General features: G+C 47.0%; 1 protein-coding gene across 1 annotated transcript; it reads left to right on the top strand.

Moving 5' to 3' along the window:
- Positions 1-1,331: 1,331 nt before the first annotated feature.
- Positions 1,332-12,257, top strand: RACK1 (receptor for activated C kinase 1). Its single transcript, XM_081853829.1, has 8 exons — positions 1,332-1,559; positions 3,475-3,646; positions 4,516-4,663; positions 5,547-5,642; positions 6,319-6,429; positions 9,537-9,677; positions 10,657-10,767; positions 12,113-12,257. Exons 1-8 carry the CDS (start codon positions 1,451-1,453, stop codon positions 12,176-12,178), a joined length of 954 nt encoding a protein of 317 aa, XP_081709955.1. The 5' UTR covers positions 1,332-1,450; the 3' UTR covers positions 12,179-12,257.
- The last annotated feature ends 554 nt before the right edge of the window (positions 12,258-12,811 follow it).

Here is a 12,811-nt window from a genome sequence, read left to right as displayed (position 1 = left end):
TATATGCCAAACTGAGGCACCATCTGCATCATCATACCACTTTAAACAGCCATAAAGAATCCTGGGAGTTGCAGTTTGTTAAGAGTGCCAAGGAGTTGGTAGGAGACTCCATCACCGTGCTACAATTTCTAGCGTGGCTTAACAATCCTTCCCTTTTCCCAGGGAACTGGGGGAATTTTAGCTCTACGAGAGGAATACAGTGGTACCTCGGGTTACATACGCTTCAGGTTACAGACTCCGCTAATCCAGAAATAGTGCTTCAGGTTCAGAACTTTGCTTCAGGATGAGAACAGAAATTGTGCTCCAGCGGCGCGGCGGCAGCAGGAGGCCCCATAGGCTAAAGTGGTGCTTCAGGTTAAGAACAGTTTCAGGTTAAAAACAGACCTCCGGAACGAATTACCGTAAGTACTTAACCTGAGGTACCACTGTATGGACAATAAGGTTGAATTATGTTGTACACCACCTTGCTATATTTTCTACGGAAGCGCAGCTTATAAATGTCTGAATAAAGATTTATTGCACATTTGTGTGTGGAGTGGGGTGGAATTGCAAACAAGCAGTTCAGAAACAAACCAAGTTAATACTTCATGCATCCGAAAAGGTGGGCTTTAGCTTAAGTTATGACTGCAGCTAATGGCACCGTAATTATTTTGTTGGTCCAGGAGTCTGCTTGATGTAACAGATCCATGTAACCCTCCTGGGAAAAAAAAAGATCTGCGCGTACTTAAGAGAGGAAGAGAACTAGTGCCGCAATTTTGCACCGCACGTTTGTGTTTATATGTGTTGGAAGCCACCCAGAGCGGCTGGGGCAACCCAGCCAGATGGGCGGGGTATAAATAATAATATATTGTTATTAATATTCTGGTAACCCGCCTTGGCAGAAAGGCGGCATATCAAGGAAGAACCGCTCTCCGCAAATCAGTTGGAGATGAGCCAGTTCACTGAGCAACGAAGGGCTCGGAATGAGTCTCCTATTAGCATATCTGCCCATTAGCGACCACCAGGCTCACGCCGCACGCGCGGACGGAGGAGTCTCGTCGCAAGATATCGCGAGATGTGAAACGCCAGGGTGCCGCCATGTTGGCTGCTGGTGGGGAAGAGGCTGCGGCAAAGAGTCTTTTCTAAGAAGCATGCCGCCGCGTTTCGTACTTATGGATTCGCAGCATTGCGCGTCGCAATTTGCCTCCGCGAGGCTGAGGAAGCGCGGCCCAGCGCAAGGCGCTCCGCCGGGTCGTTCGTACGGTTGACGTGGGCGCCGCCATGTTGCTGTACGTCGGCGCCGGCGCCGCGAGAGGGCGCCGGGAGAGGCTATTTCCGCTTCCGGAAGAGGCTGCCGCTTCCTTTCTCTCCCTGGGCCTCAGCGAGCTGGCAGGTCCGGGCTAAGGGCCGCCGGTGAATCCGCCTCCATCCTCCGCCTGCCGCGGGAGCTCGAGCCTTCTCAGCCGCCGCCATGACGGAGCAGATGACCCTGCGTGGCACCCTGAAGGGCCACAACGGATGGGTGACCCAGATCGCCACCACCCCTCAGTTCCCAGACATGATCCTCTCCGCCTCACGCGGTAACGGAGGGCCGGGAGAGACCAACTCGCGAGGCGGCGCGGGGGACGCGGGGAGGGAAGCGTGGAATGGGATGGGAGAGACCACCGTGTCATGCGGGGCGGGGGGGGGAGAGAAGGACGCGACCATGCAGCCCCATCTACGTGTAATTGGGAATGGGGCATAAGGAGAGAGACAGTCACGTGCCGGACAGGGTAAGGGTTTGGGGAGGCTCCCAGGCCCCAAGGGTTTTTTGGGAGGGGGGGATAAGGAGAATAGGAAATCAAATGAATAGCAAGGGGCCAGCCACAGAATCATATGAGTGGGAAGGGACCACGAGGGTCATCTAGTCCAACCCCCTGCAATGCAAGAATTTTTTGTCCAATGTGGGGCTCGAACCCACAACCCTGAGATTTAAGAGCGTTGTGCTGTACGCCGTCTCAGCATATTCAGGCAGAAAATGAGGTGTGTGTAGCAAGGCCCACCTGCTTCTCTTTCTTCCCAGCCCTGATGATTAAATTTGACATTTGTCTGCTGATCTTGAGGTCTGAAGACATGTCCTGCAATTATGATGGGGCAGGAGAGGATCTGTTCCCGAAAGGGAGCTTTCGGCCTTCAAAGCCAACCAAAAGTGGCCAGGAGCAAGCCTGCAATTCAGGAATAATGAGGCTCTACAGCTGGTCAGTCATACTTGTGGGTTAGAGGGGAAGGGCAATGAATTTCCTCCATTAATTAGCAGCTCTAGCTTAGGAGGGACTGATTTCAGGCTTTAATTTCTGTATTGTTAATTTATACCCCATCTTTAACAACACACTCAAGTTGTTGTGTGTGGCATCCAGTTTAGTGTCACACCTTGTAAGGCAGGTGAGGCTAAGCAGTTTTGTCACTGGCCCTGTGAGCTTTGTTGCTTAGTGGGGATTTGAACCCCGAGGTCTCTCTGGTCCTAGTCTGACATGATAAACCGGGGGGGGGGGGGTAAGCCAAAGTGGTGCTCTGTAGATGTTCTTGGACTACAGCTCCCATGATCCCTGATGGTTGGTCCTGTTGGTTGGCACCTCGTGGACATCCTCTGCTCTAACTGCTATACCAGGCATTACATCCTTATCACGTTGTTCATAGGGTGGTTGTTTTCTGAGCCTAGATTATGCCAGAGAAGGAGCAAGCAACCTATTTGGTGATGTGAGCCAATACCAACTTTTATAGCAACTGCTGAAGCCAGAGGAGTCCACAACTCTGGTGAGCAATTGAGGATAGCTTTCTCTGTGATATTAGTGCACAGGTGGATGTCTAAAAGGGGTTAGTACTGGGTTTTTACAAAGGATACCTCGTATTTGGATCTAGATGCTGAGACCTACAGTTAATTCCTGGTAAAGCTGTAAAAGCTGGGTCATAATTGTGTGTATTTGAAGGCAGTCTCTGGTCTGAGAGGACTTTTCTCTCCAAGGGAATTGTGGTTAGCAACTGCATCTTTTTCATGTGGTTTCAAGTGAGGCCATCTTAAGAGTTTGCAGAAAGCCTTGGCTGCTTTACCACTGAGATGGTAAAGCAGAGTCTGGATTGGAACACTTCAGAATGCAAGTGGGGGCTGGTATAACTTGAGTGCTCTGCCAGCCATCCACTTCCCTTCACATGGAAAACTAGATGTTGGGGAGAAGTATTCTAACCTAGCCATCTCCCTGCAATGCTAGCTTTCTGTGTGCAGGAAAGTGTTTGGCAAGGTGGCGCATTCAACTAAGCAAGTCCCCACCTCCAGTCTGAAGTGGTACAATCCACGCATGACTACTCCCTCACTAGGAACTTGGCCACAGTGGACTGCAGCAGCCTGATTCAGGGAATGAGTAGTAAAGGAATGAGATGCCACCCGCCCCTCAAGTAATATCTATCTCAGTTTTGAGAAAATCTTTGGAAGAACCATTTGCTATCTTTTTCCTCTTGCAGACAAGACGATCATCATGTGGAAGCTGACTCGGGATGAAACCAACTACGGGATCCCCCAGAGAGCCCTTCGGGGCCACTCCCACTTCGTCAGCGATGTGGTTATCTCCTCAGATGGGCAGTTTGCCCTCTCTGGCTCATGGGATGGCACCCTGCGCCTCTGGGATCTTACCACGTGAGTGTAGATTGGGGAAACAGGGTCTGTGTTGATTGAAAACGATTGTCCTCAGCAGACTGATTATATGTTTCACTCTGCCCAGTTCTCCCGTGGTTTCCCCCTTTCTTCTAGGTTTTTATTCCTAGTACGGTTTCCTGTTTTTATCACTGGTTGCTTTGGGATCAGGGTTTTGTGCTTGCTTCCTCCTGTCCCGATGATTAGATCTGACACAATATCTACAGACTCCACTGGGGTTTGATGATACGTCCTGCAATTATGATGGGACACTACAAGAGACTGAGAAAGTGGAAGCTTTCTGTTTTGTTGGAAAGGGGAGGGGAAGGGGAAATCACTTGGAAGGGGACACCTATTTCTGGCAGGTTTTTGGAATTGCACATTTCCCTATTCAGGACATTTCAGGTTGCCCTTGTCATGGTTCCGCAGTGAGGGGGCTGAGAAATTCTCAGATCCTTCATGCCCCTTTCATTTCCCAAAGTTTGGGGAGGGTTATGGACTCGGTTCAGTGAAGATCAAAGGGAAAACCTCTTGTTGCTGGTTTGTTAGTTGCTCACCCTATGAGAGCTGCACAAGGTGGTAGGAGAAGCTCTGCTTCCCTCTCTTTAGGACTCATTGGCTACTGAAATTGGAGTGAGGGACGTGGTCCTGTCTCAACTCCCGGAAAAGTTCCATTGAAGCAGGAGATCCTCTTCGAAAATTAACCTTATGGGCCCTAGGAGGAGATCAAGACCAGAAGGGGAGGGTCTTTGCAGGGGAAGGGGGTTACAGGAGGTAGCATGGCAAGGCAGGGAAAAACGAGATTTGGTCTGAGGGGCTTTTTCTTTCCTGTGTTGCACTGGGTTTGTAATGAAATGACATCTCCCTTTCAGAGGCACAACCACCCGGCGTTTTGTGGGCCACACCAAGGATGTGCTGAGTGTGGCTTTCTCTTCTGACAACCGCCAGATCGTCTCAGGTTCCAGGGACAAAACCATCAAGCTCTGGAACACTTTGGGAGTCTGCAAGTACACTGTACAGGTTAGCCTCTCCTCCCTCCCAGATCTGGGCATTGAATACCACTAAAGTTCACACCCCTTTGTTTTAGATGTTTAAAATATACATCACCCAATCAACTGTGTCCTCTGTGTGCGTTACAAATATAAAATAAATAAAATACAATAAACAGTATTTTAAAAGCAACACCATGATATCATTTAAATGAAGCACCAAATGTACAAAAGCCTTGATGTGCCTTTAGTTGCTGTTCCTCCAGACAGTTGCTGCAGGTGCTCAGAAAAGGGAAAACTTGCACTGCTCAATTTATGTTTGTGGAGAAAGGATGGGTTGGATTGGATCCTGCTTGGGTCTGAGGGCATACCCTGCGTTTTACATAGAAGTAACATTTTGATCCTACCCTTCCAGTCTCTCCTCATCCTTCTAGAGGACTGGAGCTGCAACACCAAAAGCCTGATTTCTAATGCAAACTAAGCATGCTAGTGGGGCAGGCAGTCCTCTTAGCAGTGCCCCTTCTGCAGAGCACAGTTGCCAGCCCAGGATATATATTGGGTGAGGAGATCTCTTGTGTACCCTGATCCCAAGTTGTTAAGGGCTTTAATTGCTCAAATGTTAACCTCTGCCAATGCAGTTCATAAAGGGAGAGAAAAAAGAAGTCTGTGCCCCAAGGAGCTTACAAGCTATAAATTTTGACAGGATGTGGAGACAACAGAAGGCAGGGAAGGATGGAGGGAATGGGGAATACATGTGCAAATGCAGTTAGATGTGCTCAAGTTTCCTTATTGATAAGGAGATAGAACTAGGAGGTGACACATGTGCTTCAATTTTTCAGAATGGTTGTTTCTCTGTAACATCCTGTTACCAGCTTGTACTGAGAGCTGTCATACCTTCTTTTTTCTCCACTCAGGACGAGAGCCACTCCGAGTGGGTGTCCTGTGTGCGCTTCTCCCCCAACAGCAGCAACCCCATCATTGTCTCCTGTGGCTGGGACAAGCTCGTGAAGGTGAGTCGAGGATCAGCCTTAATCCTCAAATCTCTGTCTAGGGCCTCCCCCTGGAAGTGTCTAAATGATGCACAAGCATTCTATTTCCTGTCCTCTCTTTTGGTAATCTGGAACCAGCCCTTCAGATCTTTTGGTAACGAGGGGCAGGACTTTGGAGTGCGCTGGAATCTCACCACCTCTCCAGTCATCTAGCGAAGCAAAAGTCCTGAAGCCAAGCCAATGAGTTGTGGAGGTGCGAGGGGGGGGGGGGTTGGAGGGAGAATTGGGGCCACGGGGTCTATCAGATTTGCAGCAGCTTGTAAACAGTAGGGTGTTCTCTTGTCCTCTTAGCATAGGTGACTCAATGAGTAATACAGTCTCTTTGTTGGTGCCCCGATTGGAGCAAGAGTAGAATTCTGTTAAGTCAGTCTTGCAAAGAGAGGAGATATATTGGAGGACTGCTCTTTTCACTAAATAGGCCTGCATCAAACAGCCACGTTTTATTATGTATCGGACGTTCAGTTATACTTCTATTAGACAGGCACCGGTTTTGTTAGGCAGGCTGTAAATTACGCAAGGGGGTGAGACGCTTTTCAACAATCACTGGATCAGGAATTTGATCACACGGCAAGAGCTCACCTTGAGATTAACAGCACCAGCGAATCAGTTTTGAGTCTGTACTCTCCCCATCTTGCAGGTGTGGAATTTGGCTAACTGCAAGCTGAAGACCAACCACATTGGGCACACTGGCTACTTGAACACAGTGACAGTCTCGCCTGACGGCTCTCTGTGTGCTTCAGGTGGCAAGGTAAGTCTCTGTGGCAAGCCCTCCCCTCAGGAGGTTGAACCTGTTCAAATGTATAGCCATGTGCCTAAAGCTTACTTGTTCAGACAAACTTTGCCCAGTAAGTCATGTTACCTCCACACACAACCATCTAATAGGATTGTGTATGAATTCATGAAGTATGGTTTTGCATTGATTTATTTTCTTCATTGCATTTTATCAATTCTGTGTTATACATTGCTTTAGATACTTTTAATAAAAAACAGTGTTAATAATAAACCAGAGGCGGTGGAGAGGAACTACTTTTCTTCTTTCTCTACACTTCTGCTTATCTGGTAAATCAGGATGCCTGCCACTATAAATTGGCCATGTGTGTTGTTTATTGGGGAGAGAGACAGACAGAAGGAAACATGGGCAGTTGCTGTGAACCGGATTTTGCTTAGCTCAAGGTACTTAGGGGGAGTTAGCTCATGGGTGTCGTGTTTTCGCTAGAAGCATCTAACCTAGACTTGAAAAAATTAGTTACTAGTCTGCTGGGGCATATCCATGCTTGTCATGAAGGGAGGGAGGGAGAAGCCCTCTTCCATTTCCAGTAAGGAAATCCAGGATTATAGCTCCGAAATGAAATGCATTCTTCCTTTTCACCAGCCTTCTAGTTGCTGACAGAGGGGAGTTAGAGCTGAGGGTCGGTCAGTCTTACCTGCACAGCTACTACAACAGGAACACAGTGAGCTGCCTTAGACAGAATCAGACCGTTGGTCTGTCTCGCTCAGTGTCATGCATGCTGAGTGGCAGCAGCTCTTCATGCAATGGTTCTTTTTCGGCCCTAGCTGGAAGATACTGGGGACTGAGCCTAGGAGCTTCTGCATGAGAGCAGGTGCTGTACCACTGGGCTATGCCGTTTCCCTGAATTGATGGAGAACAAAACAAATTCCTTCCAGTAGCACCTTAAAGACCAACTAAGTCAGTTCTTGGTATGAGCTTTCGTGTGCATGCACACTTCTTCAGATACACTGAAACAGAAGTTTCCAGACCCTTCTATATAGTGAGAAGGTGGGGAGGGGTATTACTCAGAAGGGTGGTGGGAATGGGTGATTGGCAGATAGCTGTGATGAGCCTGTTGACAACTCTTAACGACTCCAGAGCCAGACTGATACCCAGAGAGAACTTGCTGCAAGACAGACCCAAAAAAGAAAATAACAGAACACCTCTAGTCATCACATACAGCTCCCAAGTTAAAACAGTACAACGCATCATCAGAGATCTACAACCTCTCCTGGACAATGACAGTTCTCTTTCTCAAGCTCTGGGAGGAAGACCTTTCATTGCCTACAGACAGCCACCCAGTCTTAAACAACTCCTAACCCACAATAATACTACAACCAGACCTAACACGGACACTGGCACCAGAGCCTGCAATAAACCCAGATGCCAACTTTGCTGCCACATACACCCGGACAACACCATTATTGGCCCCAACAACATCACACATACCATCTCGGGACTATTTAATTGCTCATCATCTAACATTGTGTATGCCATAAAATGCCAACAGTGTCCTTCAGCTCTCTATATTGGATAAACAGGCCAGACCTTACGCCAAAGAATAAACGGACATAAATCAGACATCAGGAATCACAAGACAGAGAAACCAGTAGGAGAACATTTCAATCTCCCAGGACATTCTATACAAGATCTCAAAGTAGCTGTTTTACTACAAAGGAATTTTAGAAATAGACTGGAAAGAGAAGCTGCTGAATTACAACTTATCACCAAACTCAAAACCATGGAAAAACCTGGTCTGAACAAAGACCTTGGATTCTTATCTCATTATACATGACAAAGCCATTTTTCACCTTTTCACCCCTTGCTTTTTCCTGTAAGACCTATTGCAGTCGTTAAGAGTCGTCAACAGGCTCATCACAGCTATCTGCCAATCACCCATTCCCACCACCCTTCTGAGTAATACCCCTCCCCACCTTCTCACTATATAGAAGGGTCTGGAAACTTCTGTTTCAGTGTATCTGAAGAAGTGTGCATGCACACGAAAGCTCATACCAAGAACTGACTTAGTTGGTCTTTAAGGTGCTACTGGAAGGAATTTGTTTTGTTTTGACTATGGCAGACCAACACGGCTACCTATCTGTAACTGGAACTTGATGGAGAACCTCAGGCTTGGGGGCCAAATATGGTCCTCGGGATCCTCCTCAGGCCACACTTGCCACTGCCATTTATCTGCTAAGCATGGTCCTCCTTGTGATGTAGAAATGGGTGTCTCTGCGTAGCAGGTGGCAGTTACAGAAACAAGGCACAGCTTCCTCAGCTCTTCTAAGTATCGATCAGGGGGGCTTTTTTCCAGCCCAAGGAACGCTGTCCCTTCTGCTGATAACATAGGGAGTGTGGCATCAAAACTGTTAAAAAAACAGTTCTGGAGTTTGTATTGTGGACATATCCTCAGAATAGACTGCAGAAATAACTTTCTCATTAACAGCAATCTAGGAACAGAGGAAGCTTCGCGGGCTAATTTAGAATTGTAGAATTGGAAGGGATCTCAAGGGTTATCTAGTCCAACCCCTCTGCGTTGCCAGAGGCTTCAACCATCCTCTGCTTTAAAACCTTCAAGGAAGGAGGAGATCTCATTTTGGGGGAGGTTTTCCGGGATGCTTGATCTACATGAAATCATGCTTTTAAATAGAGTATGTGAGCAAGATGCCCTATAAGCTGCAGCCCCCTTCTGCTTTGCTCAGTGCTCTTGCCTGCTTAGTGACATTTAGCACTTTGCCATCCTGTCGAGATCTAGTCAGAGAATCCTGACTGCTGTGATGAAACTTATACATGCCATCTGAATTACTACCATGCTGATACTCAGAGGCTGTTTCTGAGCTGTCAAACATTGGGTGGGAGATATGTTGCTTTGGAGAATGGTTCCTTTCCCCCCACCCTTGACAATTTCTGTTTGAGGGACAGAGGGTGCATTAATTAATAAGTTAAATGCCACAGCTTTTTAAGGGCCTTGAGTAGATGCTGGGAGGAATGGGGAGACTCGGACGCATTAAGATTCGCAGCCTGCTGCCCTTTTCCTTTCTGGACTTGGGGGCTTTAAATCTAATGTCTGCTTTCTTCCGCCGCAGGACGGCCAGGCTATGCTGTGGGACTTGAACGAAGGCAAGCACCTGTACACCCTGGATGGTGGAGACATCATCAACGCCTTATGCTTCAGCCCCAACCGCTACTGGCTGTGTGCAGCCACTGGACCCAGCATCAAGATATGGGTAAGTTAAGAGCTTGATGTTGGCTGTTGAAGGTTTGGGAAGAACAGAGGAGATTAGCTCTTCTCCCAGCCTGAGTCTTGTTTTCCCTGTCAGAATTAAGTTGGTGTTCCCTTGACATTTCTTCCTTGGCAGTCCTGGCAGAGTCATGTTAGGCTGCAGCTGAAGTTCCTTGAATTTATAGTTTCAGCTTCTGAGATTTTAGCAGGCCAGAGCAGGATGTTCAGGGGTCAGGCTGGCATAGCTCCTTATATGGTAAAAACAAACTTAAGTTATGCAAAGCACTGTACACAAATTAATTTGTATGGGCTGCGGAATGTGCCTTTCTTTGGCAGATAATTACTGTTTCAAGGCTAAATGTGGTTTTCTCATTCTGCCGTCTAAAGAGCAAGGGGCCTTTCTCTTAATGTCAGTGTGCAGAAGTTTCAGTTGCCTGGATGTCTCCTGCTCCCTGCAACTGCAACACACAGCCTTCTCATTTTTGAACAGAAGATGCAAATCTAATTGTGGCTGAATGTGTCTGCATACTTTTATTCCAAGTTAAAATCTGAACTGCCACAGTGGTAGAGGATACAGACATTCTTACTTATGAAGAACTAGCCTTTCTGGTAAGAGATCTGGTACTTGGCAAGCAGGCAGATAGTAGCAGTGATTATATTCAGGGGGTTGGTCTAGATGACTGTTAGGACCCACCCAAATCTACAATTCTGTGAAGCAGAGAAGGAGCAACAGCTACCAGTGGCAATGGAAGGGAACGCATTGTGAGTGGTGATTTCAGGCTTGAGAGTGAGGGGACTGACGTGCTGTGATGAAACACACTATGCCGTCTGATTTTGCTTCCATGCGGAAAACCAGAGGCTGTTTCTGAGCCTGTTGCCCAAACTTCATACAGCATGCAAATAGGTGGAAATTGAACAAAACATTCGGTCTCGAAGTCGGCAACTCCCATTTGACCATCTAACCTCTGCTTTCTTAACATCAGGACCTGGAAGGCAAGATCATTGTGGATGAGCTCAAGCAGGAAGTGATCAGCACCAGCAGCAAGGCGGAGCCACCCCAGTGCACCTCATTGGCCTGGTCTGCTGACGGACAGGTAAGAACCGGGCTGTGCAATCAATCAATCTTCATTGTGGTCAAAGACCAGACAGCAAAGCTAACCAAAACAACTGCCACAACCACATAAAGAAGGGGATGTAATTAAAAATCCCCTATAAATTTATTTACATTAAAAATATCACTCCTTCAGCTAAAATCTGTATTCAGGAGATTAAAACCAGCAGTCCTTGTTGCTATAAAACAGCATTTCGCAGCAGGCTGTGCAAGATGCCCAGAGGGCCGTGCAGGAAGTTAAAAAGAGCTGCTGCCTCCTCCAGCCAGGGAAGAACTGGGAAAGCGGGATTTGTCAAAGTCTGCATTTTTGAGCTTCCACCTTTGCCATTCAAGGCTTGTGGCATGTTTGGGTTTTCTTGAGGAACCAGAACTTTTCACCCCAACTGCAGCTGACAGTGTCTCTTGATCAGCTCCTGAAGGGCAACCAAGGGAAGAGGTTTTAGCAGTGCTGCAGCTAATCCTGGTTTCCTGGGCTCCTAAAAATTTGACACCGACACTTGTCTTGAGTTTTTCCCCAGTCAAATTTGTTATGTATAAAATACATAGATACACTGCCCATTATTTGAACTGACAGATAAACGGTGTATTGTCTTAAGATGTGAAGATGAGGGGAATGGCCCTGCAGCCATGCTTTTGGTGGCTGTCTTCCCTTATTCTGCCCCAGTGACATTAGGCACTGCCTGATTAAAGTATGCAAGTTGTGGAGTTTGAGGGAATGACAGCTGACCTGGCAAGGCGGGAATATTCAGGAGCGAGTTTCCCCCCTGGCAAATTTTTCATTTCTCATTTACAACTCCACTTACAGAGCAGAAAGTGATCAAATTTTATCCCTTCTGGTCTTCCTGTGGGCTGGATACTTCTCATCCCCCAATACAATAAAAAGTGGACACCTTGGGTTTGTCACAATCTGCTGTTCATTCATTCAAGGCATTTTTACCCTGCTATTCAGCCGTAAGCAAATGTCAGAGCAGCTTGCAGATCACTAAGGAAGACTCTGTAAGCCTGGGGTCAGGAGGTACCTAAACAGATAGGACACTAAAGGAGAATGCGATTGGTAAAATGATCTTGGTTACATGTGCATCTAATGAACAGCTGTCTAGAGAAGCTCAAGCAGAGGAGGTTCCAGAAATTGCTGTGCCAATGTGGGGTAGCCCTGCCTCTTCTCCCCCCCCCCCCTTCTGCTGCATCCTGAGGAACCTGGCTTCTCAGCAAAGTCTCCCATTGACTTTCTATCCAACAGTTGGTTCATGCAAAGTGATTGTTGCTGCCTTGTCAAAAAGCTGTCGCCCAGTCGCTTCCTAACACTGTTTCTCCCTCTGTTCCATCAGACTCTGTTTGCCGGCTACACGGATAACCTTGTGCGTGTCTGGCAGGTCACCATCGGGACCAGATGAGAGAGTGCAGTTGACCACAAGGCACAGATATATAATTATGTACAAAACAGAAACAATAAACTTTTTGTGCTGAACGTTATCACTGTGTCCTTCTTCTCCCCCCCCCCCCCAAAGATATACCTGGAAAATGAGAGTCACTATTCACTTACCTGTTTTTTACAGGCATCTCTCCCAACCCACTGCTGAATTAACACTCAGCTGATGGAAGCTGCCATCGCTTCAACCAGGAATAAAACGCCTTGTCCCCTTAGATTAGGAATGACAAACCTGTGCGCCAGGGGCAACCCAGAAACTGCAAGGAGTAGACCAAAGATCCCTGCAAACCTCCATCAGATCTCAGTGCTGAGATGGGGTGATAAAATCCTCTACAGAACTCTTTAGAGATTAAGAGTAAAAAGCAGCATATTCCCCACCAGGGTGGATTTAAATCAAATTGATTTAAATCACAATTTAAATCATCAGTAAGACTTGATTTAAATCATTTTTTTACAGAAAGACTTCATTTTTGGAATAAATTTTCAGGGTATTTACAGTTACATCAAACATTACTGATTTGGTTAAACTATTGGAAATACAGATAATTATGAAATTACTGTGCGGTAATAGGTTGACTGTTTATATTTGCAGGACTTT

This window comes from Podarcis erhardii (genome assembly GCF_964252035.2).
Source record: "Podarcis erhardii genome assembly, chromosome: 2".
Lineage (NCBI taxonomy): Eukaryota > Metazoa > Chordata > Lepidosauria > Squamata > Lacertidae > Podarcis > Podarcis erhardii.
Note: the sequence above shows the minus strand (reverse complement) of the source record. Positions and strands in the feature narration are given on the sequence as shown.